Genomic DNA, 15,824 nt, shown 5'->3' with positions numbered 1-15,824 from the left:
TTTTTCCTCTAAAATCGTCTTTAATGAAGAGGTCTGTGCTTGCACATATTTACAAACTGATGCACAGGGGAAAAAATACACTTTGAAATTCACAAAACACTGAAATACTGAATTTCATTTGTGGGAAGGCAAACGGGTAGTCGTTATTTCTGCAGGGAGAACGTTTTAAAACGAGACAGAAAGGAATATCAAAGAGAATTTATCTTTTGGGCCAGTTATGTCTGAATCCCCTGTAGAGAAAAAAGAGAGGGGGTAGTTAACATACTGAAAGGTGCAGAGGAAAAATACTCTTTGACTGTATTTTGTAAGTTTACCTTTCAGATTTTCCAGCCAGATAGGACATACTTCGTCCTCCAGCTCCAAAGTTTGATTTTTGTCCTTTGGGATTTTTCTAGGCAAAAGATTTAAAGTCGTCAGTCACTAACAAAATATATACTCATCAGTAAACAAATGAATGATAAAACCTTCACCAATACCTTTTTCCTAAAATCATGGCCTTGTCGGTTTGGGTCAAACTGTGTGTTGTCCTTAGTTTTGGTATCTGAAAATACAAAGAAGGTGAAAATGACTTGAATTCATTTAAATTCATTGTAAATGAGCAAAAAACTGTTTGTCAAATGAGATGAATGAAAAAAGAATGAAAAAAGATCACATATGCCTACCAGCAAAGACTTTGAGGTCTGACTGACTGTAGTCGAAGGGAGTGAAGCTGTCCTGGGAGGGTGGTTCTGTCTTCTGGGGCTTCTCTTCTGATTTCATCAGCTTCTTACTCGGTTTGGGAGTCGACTCTCCAACCTCACTAGCGACCCTCTCCCTTTTCTTTCCACCACCTTTCGCGGCGTCCTAATGAAATCGATCAACAACATTACATTCTGTGCTGAGAATAACATTTTAATGAAGATATTCTTCAGTGTTTAATGAACAGTGTTAGATGACTGTTCCAGTATTCAGGTCGGGCTCTCTCTTTTAGGATATTCTTTAATAATCTGGGGTTTAATTTTTCAAGCCGATTAAGCATTTATAGAGCTTGAAGGAGGTCTTCAAGGAAATTAAGGGAATTATAACAGTTTGACAATAACTAGCATCTATGCTCAATATAATTTGTTTTCTTGTGCTGCTACTTAGTCAGTATTTCTTCAGAGCTCCAGAATACACTTGGGTTTAAATCTTATTTCTTATGAGTTGAAATAAAAGATGCGTTTTCTTTTTTTAAATTTTGTTAATAAAAAAATGTGTTCCTATGAATGTTAGTGAGCACTAACATTCAATGCTGATTGTACAGTGTGATGCTTGGGTTGATCACAATAACAGGCTGGTCTAAAGCCCACATGATATTGAATCATAAATGTTTTAACAGTATGAGGTTCAATATAATACATGTCCAACACCTACAGGTTGAATTTGTTTTACTTTGCTCCACACTGACGTGTCATCAGATGTGCACAGACGTCGTACGATCAGTCTTCCAGATGAGACTGAGGTGAAAATCACCACAATGTATGATCCAAGTATGTGTAAGCTATGTGTAGGTAAAAGCCAGCAAAATTAAATTACATCCAATGAGAGTGAGGTTGAAACAGCTGAAAATATAACTACTTATCTTGTTTTTAAGTACCGGTAATACTCTCACATTTCACTATTCTGTCTTGCCATTGTCATTTACCTATGTTTTATTGTACCATTTGATTTTTTTTTTCTTATAAAGTGCTTTCAGCCACATCTCTTGTACTGTTGACCTCAGTGATTATAGCTCAGAAACCTGCAGATGAGCAGTTTGAAGTCTGATGCCAATGTCCCAGAATTTTTTATTGATTTTTTTTTTTACATTTATTTTAATAAATAAATGTAGGGTCTCATCTGACCATCTTGTTGTGACTGTTCTTAAGAGCGTCAGTTATTTAGTGTGTGAGGAACAGCTTTCTGCATGGCTTCACATTATATAACTACTGGACCATCACAGCAGGTGTAATTGACAACACCAGTGCAACCTCAGATGTTACACCTTTGTGACATTTTCTTCAATGGGAGTAGGAATTTTTCATCCTTATTTTTGAGTTTGAGAATGTCAGTGGTTTTCATTGACATGAAGAAGACCAATTAATATATCAAACAGATGATGGCGGCGGATCGCAGCACACGCCCTTCTTGTTATCAATCATAACATCAGTGCAGAATATACTTTGGAAAACCACAAAGCTTGTTCACAAACTCAACTCAGACAGGAGAACTTCAGTGCCAGCGTGCTGGCTGAAACTGACAGTAAGCCTGCGCAGCCAACATTTGCCCGCGGTTGGCAGGTTGACGAGTGTGACTTTCTAGTGCTTGTGCCAACGCTTGTGACTATGATACATGCCAACATGTTTATTTGAAGGAGCCGTTTCAGCAGGGAGCGCCCGAAAAAACCAATGCTCACTTAAGCCATCATCACACAATGGATTACTGTGGTGCATATCATGACTGTGTGCTCTGGCGATTGACGGCTCAAGGCTTACACAGTGAAAGGCTGAGGGAAAGTGGTGCCACCAGCAGGAGTAGAAACACGGATCAAATGGTGGTGACCAGTTCTCCAAAAAATAAAGTACTGGATTTTTGTGTAACTGAGCTTTTAAAACAGAGAGAGGACACACCACATGGCAACAAGAGTGTGTATGAGTGACCCAGCAGGAGGGAGCCAAGCAAATCCTCCAGAGAGATGGGGCTAACAAGAAGTGGGCTTTTGAGCAAAAAGCAGCTACTGTTGTTCCCCGGGAGGAAAGAAGAGCGTTTGATAAGTGGAGGACATTTCTCTAATGCTCCGGTCCCAAACTGCCTGCTCCTCTTCCCCAGACACATCATGGGACAGATATAAATACTAAAAAGCCACTAACATCCTAGGTGCTGCAGAGTGGCAGCAGTGGTTCACCAGCTAGTGAGTCACCATGTGTATACCATCTACGTCTTAAAGAAAATAGGGGGCATTGCAGAGGGTTAGATTGGCTATTAAAGCTCCATCTTTAATGTGCTGCGCCGGGCTCTTGTGTAAATGTAACTCGGGCTTCTCAAGGATTTGTACTTTCCCCAACAGGGACATCATCAACAGTGAAGTTGACAGAGTGCAAGGCCCATCTGAGGTGGAAAAAGGAAATGCAAAGATGAGAGAGTAAAATGACTCACCGCTGCTTGCTGGCGAACAGTAGCAACGTTCTGGAGAGACTCCTGGTAGCTCTGTTTAGTCTTGTTTCTTTCCTCTGTGGAAATCAGCATTCATATTTGGTGAGGAGCATGACTTTCTAAAAGTGCAAATTCAGATAAGGGTCAACTTCATTACCTGCCACTTTCTTTGCCTGTTCCTTTGCTTGCTCCTTGGCTTTCCTCTTTGCCTCCAACTCCTGCTGCTGCTGTTCAATACTCTGCAGTTTCCATCTTTTACTAATCTATAAATATAAGATGGCACATTGATCAACAACCAAACTAATAAATGTGGACCTGTATGAAAATATAATGCTGTTTGATTACCTCAAATATTTTTGAAGATGGGTCAAATTTGGCATTCTTGTTGATGTGCACATCAATGGGGGGTAGATACTAAAAATCCCAAAAGAAGATATTGAAATACTGTGTCTGGTTAAATAAAATACAAATAACACTGAAGATGAGTCACAGGTCTTCTCTTACCATTCTGAAAGGGTTTTCAAAGGACTCAATGATACGTCTGGCTTTCATGTGAGCAACAGAAAGGGACTCTTGGTTGTTCTTTGTTTCCAGCTCCTTTTCAAAGAAGCAGAATCCATGTTAGTCAGACACTAATGCACAGATCAACAGGCTGAATTAAATAAACTAAATGTTGATCTCTACCTCGAACAGTGTGATTTTGGGGAGCGCTGTGAGACCACTCAATTTCTGTGCATCAACATCCATTTTGTGCTCATCTTCAGCAGAGAACAGCACTCCTTGTTTGACAGGCAGTTCTGAAATTACATAATGGGTTATAAAATGTTTTAAATCAATCAGGATAATGCTCGACGTGTTGGCCTACATGTGTCCAACCTTACCATCAGGAGAAAAGTGGGGGAGATCGCTTACAGAGACCTTGGAGGTGTCATGAGGACCAAACAATGTGACCTCTGGCTGGAAAATGATATGAGATCACATTTATTTTAACACAGTGCACAATCAACAAAAACTGAACGCAAAAAAATAGAAGGAAAAAAAAAATCAATCTTTTTAATCAGTTTGTAACCAACCTTCTTTATGGGTGTGAGCCCCTTGTTCTTCTGAGTTGCAATCTCAGCCTGTGTAAAGTGCCGGCAAACAAGACGAATGAACAGATGCCTTCAGTGACAAGTAACTTAAAGACAATACACATCATATACCCACGGCTGACAGCCATCTTTACTCACCTTGAGGAGAGGCATTTCTCTTGCTTGCTGCACTAACAAATGGAGCTCATTGACCTGCTGCCTCACCAGTGGCGGTACGGGGTTACAGCAAGCAATGATGCCCTGAGGCTCTCTGAGTAAATAAAGACAAACTGTGCTGGGGGTTATGAATAAAAACACTGAAAGAACATTAGCATTAAAAATGAATGAAAAGTTAAGTGGAGAGTCTAATCATCTTACTTGGGCAGCTCTTCGGATATCTTGATCATCATATGAGTGGGCAGGGCATATCTAAACACAGAAATAAAACTACATCAGAACATGTTAAGGAAGATGTGGGAAGCCTATGAATTCTTCCAAAAGCTGGGAGGTGACATAAATTTATTTTCTGGCTGGTTGAATACTATAAATACAGGAAACCAGCTCGAGCAGGTGTCCAGAACAGCAAGTCCATCCATTTCCAAACAGCCTACCCGGTGCTTTCATCTTCCTGCCTGGCCAGCTTGTCCCTCCAGGCAAACAGCAGTCTGAAGGCAGTGAGCTGCTGGGTGTTAAAAGACCTTTTCTGCTTCCTCTGCAGCTCCAGATACGACTCCTCTGTGAATATAGGCTTCGAATATTTCTGTATGGAAGGGGCAAGGGGCACACGATGAATCATGACAAATGTCAGAAAATGTGGGATATTACAGTGTGGAAATTCAAAAATATGAAAGCAATAAAGAAACTGTGTGAGAATAGTGGCATAGGAGTTGTCAGTTTAATCTTGGTTGTGTAAGAAGTGAGATTAGTGGATACCTTTAGGGAAATATCCTTGCTCTTGTTCCAGACACACTGCAACAGGCCGGTCTGCCCGTGGTTCGTGTCAAAGAGCTGCGCCCTCACACAGTCGTAGATATAAAGGAGGTAGTGTGTGTCGGACCGGGCGTACTGCACCATCTCTTCTGGCAAGGGGCTACGAAGCCAACATACGGGACAATTTTTATTTCAACAAATAATATCGCTACTTATTTTAAGACAAATATCACACACAGCGGCGAATTTTCCTGTTAAAAAGGAACTCTCAGCCACAGATATGCAAATATGATTAAGCATCAAATAGTCTAGTCATATCTGTACCGAATCCTCCAGTCAGCCAGCTGGTAGCGTTTGTCTGAGTCCACGTTGCAGAAGTGTTTGAGCAGGTGGTCGAGGGAATGTCTGGCCAGGTTCAAAGCTCGGCTGGCCTGATGCGTGTCAAAAAGGTTGACGACGTACAAGCCGAAGTCTCTCTGGAGCCACTCGATGTCAGAGTCAGCGCCATGAAACACCTGAGCACGAAAAAAAGAGAGCACATTCTGCTGAAAGCTAAATCTAACGAGGCACTGGCTTATTAAAACATTTACTGCTCAGATGAAGAAAACGTTTCAAATAAAAAATATCAAAAACTGGGGACACCCCATGTGGCATTTTTTCATTTGGCTTATTTTCACAGCATCTTTCTGTAGTTCAATCCCACGCATAAACACTTTGTCACAGGTGCCCTACAGTGTGAGTCATGGTGGCTCCCACGCACCACAGGACACACGCCAACTTCATTAAACATGTTTGAAGACAATGAGACTCTGAGACGCCTCGAAGAAATTTAGACTCATAGTTGCCAAAATAAATCTTCACAAACTTGGGAGATTTTCTTCTCCAGGGTCTTGTCTAATGTTAAATGAAGACGCTGAGACTGCTATACAAACTCGTAGCATCTGAGCAGTCTGGGCCATCTTCAATTACAGCTGCTTAAAAAATAAATACGTTCCCTTGAGGGCATTTTAAAGCAGTTTTCATTGCTAAAATTTGAGGATATGATAACACAACTAGACGGGGCTTTATAAAGAGCCAGCGAACAGGTTTTCTTTAAACCAACTGTTCACTGCACTGTGAAACAACAATAACTGTATGTTCTGTTGGTCCAGTGGTTGCCCCTGTAGGTAACTCTGCAAGATCTATGGAGATTTTTTCATTTATTTCACATTTATTTTAGAGGTCAAGTGTGAATAGTCTTTGCATTCTGCTGTGAAGCTGTGTAGAGCAGAGACGCTACCTCATCCGATTTCACATCCACAGATGATGAAGCTGGTGAATAACTTTGCTCGCACAAGAAAAGAAATGCAGTGCAGCCACGCAGCCTTTCAGTTGTCCATTTTGCAAACAACTCTAATGAGCCATGTAACCCCATTTTTATTCTAGGTTGTTATAGTCATAAAAAATTATACAGGGACAAACAACTTATGCAGTGCTTCCTACCTTGATAATAGCTGGATCAGTGAACGCCTCGTTCAGGACGTACATCTCACCGCGGAGCTCCAAGGTGTCGATGATGAAGTCCTCCTCTCTGGTGGAAATCTGCATCAGGCAGGTGATGCCCAGAAAGCTCCTGTAGGAATGGTGCTGAGACAGAGAACAGACTGTCAACAAAATGTGTGCATATAACAAAACTGACCAGAATGCATGATACTTCCTGACATAAAATTTGAACTTATATCTTGTTTGGCACCTAATCACATATATGATCTTTGTACCTCGAGGTCCACAGCAAATTCAGACAATCTGCACAGCTTCTCATTCAGAGCCACCAGATCTTCCAGAGTATCAATGAAGGAGCAGGTGGTCTCAGCCAGTGGTTTGTACATCTAAAAATAATCCACACAAAACAATTTAGATAGAGGCCTTCTGAACCTTAAGGGGGTCAAAGTATGGCATCACTCTAACTTGCCTGTGGTTCTGGCTTTGACAGAAGGCTTTCTGGTGTTGTCAGATGGTCCAGTTCGTATTGGTATGGATGTGCAAACCTACATGGATCACAATTTTTATTTTAGATGAAGAACGAAAGATATGAAGACACAAGATGTAATCATTAGTCTTACATGTCTTCAACATGCTCCTGAGTTCTCTGCTGGTGAATGAAGTCAGCCAGGGCAGCTGGGACATCAAGGTCCTCAGGTCTTTCTTTACGGATTTGTTTGTTTGTGAAATCTATGGTTGGAAGGAAGAGAGGAAAATGTTACAGATGTTTAAGAGTTAAAATTTAAATAAATGTTAGAAGAAAAGCAGAGAGGAAAAAACATTATGTCTTACAAGAAGGAAGAGACTTCATTGCATTGGGCTTGATGAAGATCTTGGGGACAAATGGGGTGTTGCTGTTGTCAACTTTTTCCTTGAATTTCAGCTGAGGCCTCACAATGTTCTTGGCATGGAGCAGCCGGAACGTCTCAGCGCGACTGCCAGAGCCTGAACCCTGAACAACAAATGTTTAGTTTACCAGAAGGTCTGAAGCACCCAGAGATGTCACAAGACCAGAAGTTTGGGAGTTGGTCCCATCACATTGATATATACAAAATATGCTGTCGATATTATCCTGAGAGGCCTGTCTCTGAGCTGCTCATATTTTGTCTGTGATGCCTCCCCCTTTCATTGGTGGTCTATAACTTGTCCCCAATGTTCTGCCTCAAACACAAAATATCCCTTTACATCAACATGGCGTTGTTGCAGTGCCAAACAGAACATTATATTATGGTGACTTTGTCAGTGTCAAGGGAACAAAACAAAAAAATCACAACCAAAGTACAAGTTATTGTGACATTCCACTATGAATATCCAAGTGCTTCCAAAACATCATTAAAAATAAAAAATGCATGTCTCCGCTCCAACGCAGCTGAGAACACACACTGGGATCTGCAGTAGAGGAGCTACAGTACGAGGTTAATTTGCCAACCTTGCGATTCCAGCTGGAAACGACAATCTTGGGGGGCTGAAACCCTGCAGGCATGACAGGCTGTTGGCTCCTGTTCACCCCGTCGGCTTCATCAAGAAGAATCCCCTGGAAAGACAGACACAAGAGCTTGATTCCTTTGCAAAGACTTTCGCACGAAGAGACGCCCCCAGAAACCACCAGAGCCAGAGGTCGTACCGCTCTCTCAAGGATGACATCGTTGGAGTCAACGACCAGGTCAAATCTCTCCTCCAGCCCTGTCAGCTTGTTCCGGTCTCGCAATTGTGATCTGCAGCCGTGGTGCTGCATGATCTGACTCATGCTAACACAAGAAAACAGGGAAAAGAAAAGAATGGATTTATTTCACTGAAATAAATGGCTGCCAATGTGCGCCAAACGGCCCCTCCGACCACCACCATGATCATTCATACACATTCACACGAGGCAACAGTCCAAGGCTCAGTCAAGCCTCCTTCAGCTCAGTAAAACTACCTTCACACACGGCAATGAAACAGGATGTGATGCTTTTAGTGAAACAAGCAATCAGCCTCTGTAAATGCATCTAGAGAGAGTACAACTCAGAATTTCCTCAATGTTCAGACTCAGGATATTATACTACAGTATATTACATGCATGGCAAAGGCTTACAGCTATAACAAAACATGAGGGTGGAGAATAAGTGAATTCATGGGTTGCAGCAGTAGGTGGAGTAAATATTGGCTGAGAGATGAAAGTCTGACCTGAGCCTCAATTTAGAAGGAACGCTGCAGCACAACATGTACTCACCAGTGCAGGAGCTTATCTCCTTGACTTTCACAGAACTCCTGGAAGCCCGGGAAGCTCCGATAGAAATCATACTCATCTCCGGCTTGGGGCAAGCTGGCGGATGCTTTGGTGGCTGATAACACAGCACCGAGTCCATACTGCAGAGAAGGGACAGGCAGGGCAGTCAGTACCATTTGTAAATGTGTTTCTGTGATCACAAGTAGTGTGGTGGCAACACTGCATTCATAGGCAACATTATATAGGATATAGGTATGTGTTCTTATAATATTCTCAGTATAAGCAGGTATCACAGTGTGAATATCAGTATCCATGTCTCTGACAGTCACCTCTGACAAGTGCTGTTACACAACCAAAAATACAAGAAACATAAAATAAAAAAAATGTCATGTTGTGGTTTCAAAAACAAGATGTTTCTTCAAATGCAGTGCCACATGGACATGAATCCTGTACAAGCACCACATACCTGCTGTTGCCTACCTCTCATATTTGTATATTGCTCCATTTTTATAGCCATCACTTTAGCTAGCTAAGTTAATTTGCTTTGAGTTTTGTGACTGTTCTTTTTTTTTAAAAAGTGAACATTTTTAATTCAACACTAATTAAATGATAAACTTGACACTTCCGTCAAATATGCTAATGTGCTTCAAGTCCCACGTGAAATAAACATTGGCCCAAACAGGTGTGATTTCAAGCTAATTAGCCAACACACCGAGGTGAATTGGTGTTGGTGTAAAACACATGAATGTCGACAGGCTACAAATCTTTCCCATCAACACTGAACTTATAACGTGAGTCCAGCTCGTAGCCAACAAGCTCCTCCACGTTGCAGGGATGAGACTGACTTCAAGTCCGGACTCAACGAACACTTTTACGTCCAGCTGGGTTTAGTTGACTCACTTTGACGAAGGCGTCCACGTCTTTAAAACCTGGACACAGTTCGGGTTGCTCCTCTTCGTCGCTGCCTGCATTTTTGTCTTTAGAGCCGCTCTTTGAAGAGCCTTTACTCACTGAAGCAGCCATGGTTTCGGCTGGTGCTGTGTACATGTGAGCCACAGGAAGCAGCCGCTTTCCTCGACGTTTTCTCCCGACGCTGGGGCGGAGACAGCGCCGCCTAACGACCTGGAGGAGGCTACAGGCGCCTCCGCAGCAGCACTGTTCATTCTTTAATTTATTGAGGCCGTATCGAAAACATCGCTAAACTATAAAACATTATAAAATGTTATAATTTTTGTATTTGTATTTTTTTCTTTGGGGTGTCTGAGATATTCTACACTTGTGCTGTCTCCCTGTTGTGTTGACTATAACCAAGATCCAAGACTCCATAGTATATCTTGTCATTTTCCAGTACACCCATTCATTGCAGTGGCACTGCAGGCATACGAGAGACATACACAGAGTAGACTACCCCCACCACCACCAGCACCCCACCATCCCACGCATGGCCTCACCCACCCTGCACGACCTGCATGTTGCAATATAATGCTGGTACCAACAGGGGGCAGTATTGACATTTGCAATCTTGCAGCAGCAAAGATACAGTATTTGCACTGCCTTAGGGTGGGTATAAGGAGAAGCCACGTCTTAACCATATCTTTCTGTAAAAGCTATCTAAACCATCACGGAAACCCAAACCCTCTCGTTGTTTTCAACATATTAAGTCATACTGTGGGCATATCTAAAACGTGAACATCCCTATCCCTTGGTGTCTAGTGGAAAAGAAGTAAGCTGTGATCCAGTGGTCAATAACATGTTAAGAGGCATTGGCGAAGTATTGACACAGCAGCTCATTATGGATGATCTGTGGTGTGTAGGGAGAAACCTCTCTTTTCTTCACTTCCCTTTCCTATTGATCTCTTCACAGGGTCCTCTCCCTCTTATTATCTTAAAAGCATCTCTGCAACACTGGCTCAATCAATATTTCACAGTAGCTTTCCATGTCATTCTCTTGTTTTAGTGGGAAGTATCTGAAGTTCAGCAAATACATGCTCTAATAATCCGAGGAAATGAAATCTGTCGCTACTGTTTGCAAAGGCTGCAGCTCAAAGCCAACTGTTTGATGTGGTAGTATCAGACTATACATTCTTTAAGGTTCATGTGATGTTGGTGTTCAAATCATTTGAATCTCTGCAATAAGTCCTTATTATAAAGCAATTAGAATATGCAGCAAAAGCCTTTGCCAACATGTACTTGATCCACTGAATAGGACATTACCATTGCTGTTAACGCTCATTTATATGCTTTTTCAAAAATATCATGCATTTTATAGCTTTGATGGTGCCCCAAGGCACCACTCAAATTCCTCCTGCAATAGAAGGCACTAAAACTGCTGATGCTGAAAATGACACACATAATTAAAAAAAACGGATCCAAGACAAAATCCTCAGTGAATTGTTTTTATTAACTCCCTCATTTTAGAAAACACAAATGCACCAAACGATATCATACATGCACAGCTTCAGCATATCAAGATCAGCTGATGTCTTTTCAATGTGAAAACATTTACATCACGATCTCACAGAGATCACCTGGACATTAAAATACTGAGGAGTCACAACAGAAAGGCCAAGCAGAGCTGTAATTGTATCTTATTAATAACATTTATGGAATTACAAATTTTGGGAAACTTTTTTTTTTCTTTTTAATAATCAATTTTGTCTTTTCTGATCCTGAAAGTAGCAAGTAAATTGTAAAGTTGTACTGGTACAAAAAGATAAACTGTGCACAGGCTGACTACCTTGTAACAGGCAGCATTTGTGTCACTGCACCAAAAGGCTGTATGTGATAGCAGCTCCTGTTTTTTTCAGATTCTGGGTTTGACTGAGAATTGGAATTGGATGGAGGACACCACAGTTTGCTCTCCCAGTACGGAGGCTCTTCACTGTTTTTTAAAGCAACACTTGACCTTTGTGCAGAATTTTTGGAAGGAAAAAAAACGAATTAAACAATCAGGAACCATAGCAAACATTAAAAAAGAGAGAAAATCAAAGTTAAAACATCTCCACAGTACTGATACGTTACAAAACAAAGAGGTTGGCAATGCTTCCCAAGACACAAGTTCATAAACTGTGTAATGTCTTTTTTCAGTTTATATAATCAATAAATCAGCCGGAAGGATGCATTTCCTGTGTAAACACCTGTTAGCTCAACAATGACATTCTGTGATGAAAGAATGGATACAGATTAACCACACATAAAGCCACAAAAACAACATAACAGGATTCAAAGACTGCTTTCAGAAAGGTATTAACACTATCAGGGAAGAAAACCTTTTGTCTTCACATTTATTACAAATTTTTTATCTTGCACGGTACACCTGACCTTGGTTTCTGGAGCTTTTTTCCCCACTTGTTCTTTTGCACTGGCAATCCTTTGCAATATGATAGAAAAACAGACATTTCAACCTCCCCTACTGACCTCGTATTACTCTATTTGAATGTCTCCAAAGCTTCAGTTGCTCAAAGCCCTGAACCATGGCCAAGTATGTAAAAAAAAAAAGAGTATTTTTTGAACATGTCTGCTGAATCATGGCACACATCAGGCTTTCCATTTGTCAAGCCAGACTGTTAAATAGAGCTTTGTGCTCTGTGCTGACAGTTTTCTGATCTGTCCGCTCCAGCCATTTCAGAGCGATTGAAAGATAGAGTGAAGCAGGTCTGAATACCTGAGCAGTGGGGTTACACTGAAATACATAAATGAACAATGACGGCACATACCACATAAAAAAGCCCAATACAACTGACAACAAAGAACAGAATCACAAAGTATTAAAACACAGCTGACCATACATTTTGCCAAGTAACGCCTAAGCTGGTGGCTTGATTTCAATTGTCAGACTGGCACAATCGGCAGCACTATTAAAACTCTCGTCTCGACTGTAATGGCTGATGATGCACGTTGACTGGCACTAGCTGCGTGCTGCCCAGATGGATGCAGTCTAAGGCTGAAACTAATGATTATTTTCATCATTGATGGATCAGACGGTTTTATATCCTATTAATAGTTCAGTCTTTAAAATGTGACAAGAGTGAAAAATGTGTCACTATTTCCCAGTGCCCAAGGTGACGTTTTCAAGCTGCGTGTTTGGTTTGACCCAATGATGGTATATAGAGATGGACGACATGACAGCACCCCGACACCGAAGCCAAAAAACCTTGATTTCCCACTGGTGGCTGATATTAGCACATGTCTTTAAACCCTGCCCCCACTATATTAGTGAATAGGACATGGGTCAAAATAAAAAAAAAGAAAAGAAAAAAAGTACATGCTAAATAAGTTTTCCCAAGGTTTTTGTCATTTAAGGTCTTTCTAATCATGCTGTTGTATGTTCAGGCGGTCGTTTCTCTTAGGTTTTGTTTTAATTAGTTATTCATGCTATAAAAGAGGTATGACGTCATAATTGACAGCTGTGATTGAGATTGGGTGGGTGTCTGCGCTGAACCTCAATGCCACAGCCCCACCCTCTAATCACTGCTGCATAGACTGTGGCTATAAATGCCATTACCAGTGCAAGATGTACACAGTATGTGGGATATCCAAGCTCCATTTTCGTACAGTGGGAGAAAGTGGAGATGTGTTGTCCATCTTTATACACTGTCATTGTTTTGACCAAGGGCAAAACCCAAACACAGAATCCCCCATTTGACTATATACCATGACCACTGACGATTGTGTCTGAAAACCATTACCAGTCACATCATTTTTAACCAGCATCAATTTATGTACTAGTGTTGAATTGGTTTGACAAAATAATCATAATATTAAAGTCCATTCAGTGCTTTGTTTTTAACCATATCTCACAATTTTCATCAGCAAAATTGAGTTTAATGATGTCCAGCTGACATAACCACAGTCAGGTTACAACTGAGCAAACTTTGCTTTTGTAGTGTTTGGTTGAAAGCTCTGGAGAAAACTAGTAAGTGAATCTCGCGTAGAGATCAATTGTTAAAAAAAGATGTTAAAAATGAACTCACACAAAAACTGAACTGCTTTTCCTGATTGTTGTGTTTTAGAGAAATCTCCCCTTAAAGGAACAGTTCAACATTTTGGGAAATGTGGTTATTTGCTTTTTTTTTTGCAAAGAATGAGAAGAGAAAATCAATACCACTCTTATGTCTCATGCATTAACAGTGGCACTGACCATCCCATGAGCAGTACGCTAACGCTGGCCTCTTATTGATTCAACAAACAAAGATACAGCGTATTAATTAGTGAGCCTCGTAGCTGCTGGTAGGCGTATTTGTGACCACTGGACCAAGCCAAGCTAGCTGCCTCCAGTTTTTATGCTATGCTACGCTAAATTAATTGACTCCTTTCACCTCCATAGTTATCGGGCAGATGTGAGAGTGCTATTGATCTTCTCATCTAACTCTAAATGTGATTTAAGAGTTACTAAAGATATGAACTCTACTACAGGCTTAAATTGTATGATGATATATGAATGAGGATTCTGTTTCATTTCCTGCTACAGACAATCTGGAGCTAAAACACTTTGTGAAATGTCATCTTTACCTATATCATCAGCTGTGTGCTGCTTAGCTGCAGCAGCAATTCTAACATACAGGTCTTACTCTGTATTTCAGGGTATGACTATGGCACCAGAGAAGTGAGATCAAATGTTATATAAGTAATTGAATGACTGATGTTTTTATTTTGATGACATATAGCAGTTTTTTTCAGAGAGTGGCCATGGTATAAAGTGGGATAATACCCTCCAAGTCGGATTCTGTGGGGGCAATGGATTGTAATGGAACGTGCACCTTGCTGGGTTTTATAACCTATAGTTTAAAATGGAGAAAAGCAGCAAATGCTCAGATTTGAGAAGCCGGAGCCAGTGGATGTTTGGCATCTTTCCTTGATAAATGACTTCAATGATTGCCGCTGATTGTTTTCTGTTGATCGTTTCAGCACTTGAGTTGAAGGAAATACACTGACTGCTGTATACTTCCCCCACTACTGCTGTATACAGGCAAATGTAATCTTTGTAAATGCAGAGTAAAGTCCAATCCATCAATCAGAGGGCCATCACAATAACTGGTCTCAGGCTTTAAAACCTTCAGGAGCCCTCGTGGTACATTCAGCTTTCCACAATCAAATGATAGAGGGTAAATAGCTAACACTGGCACTGTGGGCTCTTTTATGAGTTTCATCTGGGGTACAACCAACTTTTAATGGATCACGTAAAGATGAGGATGGCTGCAGTATGTCCTGAAACACTAAGTATCATTGGCTAGAGTCAATAAGTGGCGCCATTACAAGAATCTCCAAAGGCACGGGCACGGGCGAATGAACATGTTCCTGCTTGCCAATTCAGATGTAGAAAGGAAAAACAAAAAATATTCAAAAATACAAAATGCAACTTCTCATCACAGCCCTCTGCGCGGAACACCGAGAGCTTTAGTAATAAGAAACTGCAAGGAGTAAAATGTTAAGGAAAGCATGTAGCTATCTTTGCAATAACAACAAGAAGGCTGAAACTACTTTGGCACATGAATGGAAGTAAGGCATCTGTATCATTCTAGTCCAAAAAAAACATCTGAAATGGAGCATTGTTCCCAACCAGCAAAAATGTCAAAACAGACCCAAAAAAGAGAGAAAAATAAAAAAAAGCATTTACTGTTAAGCAAGTATCTGACAGCACGCTCCATTCTTGTGCTGTGTCGTACCTGCAAACTAACACCGCTGAATTGTATGATGTCACCTCCAAAAAAGAGAGAGAAAAAAGTTGTCAACTTTCACAAATTAAAGAGAAATAAAATTTCAATACCGAGCGCTGACAAAGAGCAGAGTCTGTCACTGTGTCACGATGTCGACCTGAATGTTGATATTGCAATGACAAGCAGCAGGGAGACGGGGGAGATGTCCACACTCCAGGCTCTCGAGCCACGGGCACTCATACCTGCAACACACATACACACACAAACACACACACACACAAGGAAAAA

General features: G+C 41.0%; 2 protein-coding genes across 2 annotated transcripts in view; both read right to left on the bottom strand.

The window, feature by feature from the left end:
* exosc10 (exosome component 10) lies at positions 1 to 9,925 on the bottom strand. The gene is made up of 25 exons (XM_085781663.1): positions 9,781 to 9,925; positions 8,884 to 9,020; positions 8,296 to 8,419; positions 8,101 to 8,205; positions 7,464 to 7,623; positions 7,253 to 7,361; positions 7,102 to 7,177; positions 6,908 to 7,018; positions 6,633 to 6,776; positions 5,475 to 5,665; positions 5,154 to 5,310; positions 4,832 to 4,980; positions 4,599 to 4,649; positions 4,380 to 4,491; positions 4,224 to 4,271; positions 4,032 to 4,107; positions 3,835 to 3,947; positions 3,655 to 3,747; positions 3,496 to 3,564; positions 3,308 to 3,413; positions 3,154 to 3,227; positions 663 to 843; positions 477 to 541; positions 315 to 391; positions 1 to 230 (listed from the first exon to the last, which is right to left on the bottom strand). Exons 1-25 carry the CDS (start codon positions 9,901 to 9,903, stop codon positions 200 to 202), a joined length of 2,682 nt encoding a protein of 893 aa, XP_085637789.1. The 5' UTR covers positions 9,904 to 9,925; the 3' UTR covers positions 1 to 199.
* Positions 9,926 to 15,469: 5,544 nt separating this feature from the next.
* Positions 15,470 to 15,824, bottom strand: part of cntn3a.2 (contactin 3a, tandem duplicate 2) — a 31,729-nt gene continuing 31,374 nt past the window's right edge. The window contains exon 23 of the mRNA XM_085781641.1: positions 15,470 to 15,778. Within this exon, the coding sequence (XP_085637767.1) occupies positions 15,681 to 15,778 (98 nt within the window). The 3' untranslated portion in view covers positions 15,470 to 15,680. The remainder of the gene's footprint in view (positions 15,779 to 15,824) is intronic.

Source organism: Trachurus japonicus, chromosome 7 (assembly GCF_045865225.1).
Source record: "Trachurus japonicus isolate A0001 chromosome 7, Traja_1.0".
NCBI classification, from domain to species: Eukaryota; Metazoa; Chordata; class Actinopteri; order Carangiformes; family Carangidae; genus Trachurus; species Trachurus japonicus.
The sequence above is the reverse complement of the archived record's forward strand: the minus strand, read 5'-3'. Positions and strand labels throughout refer to the sequence as shown.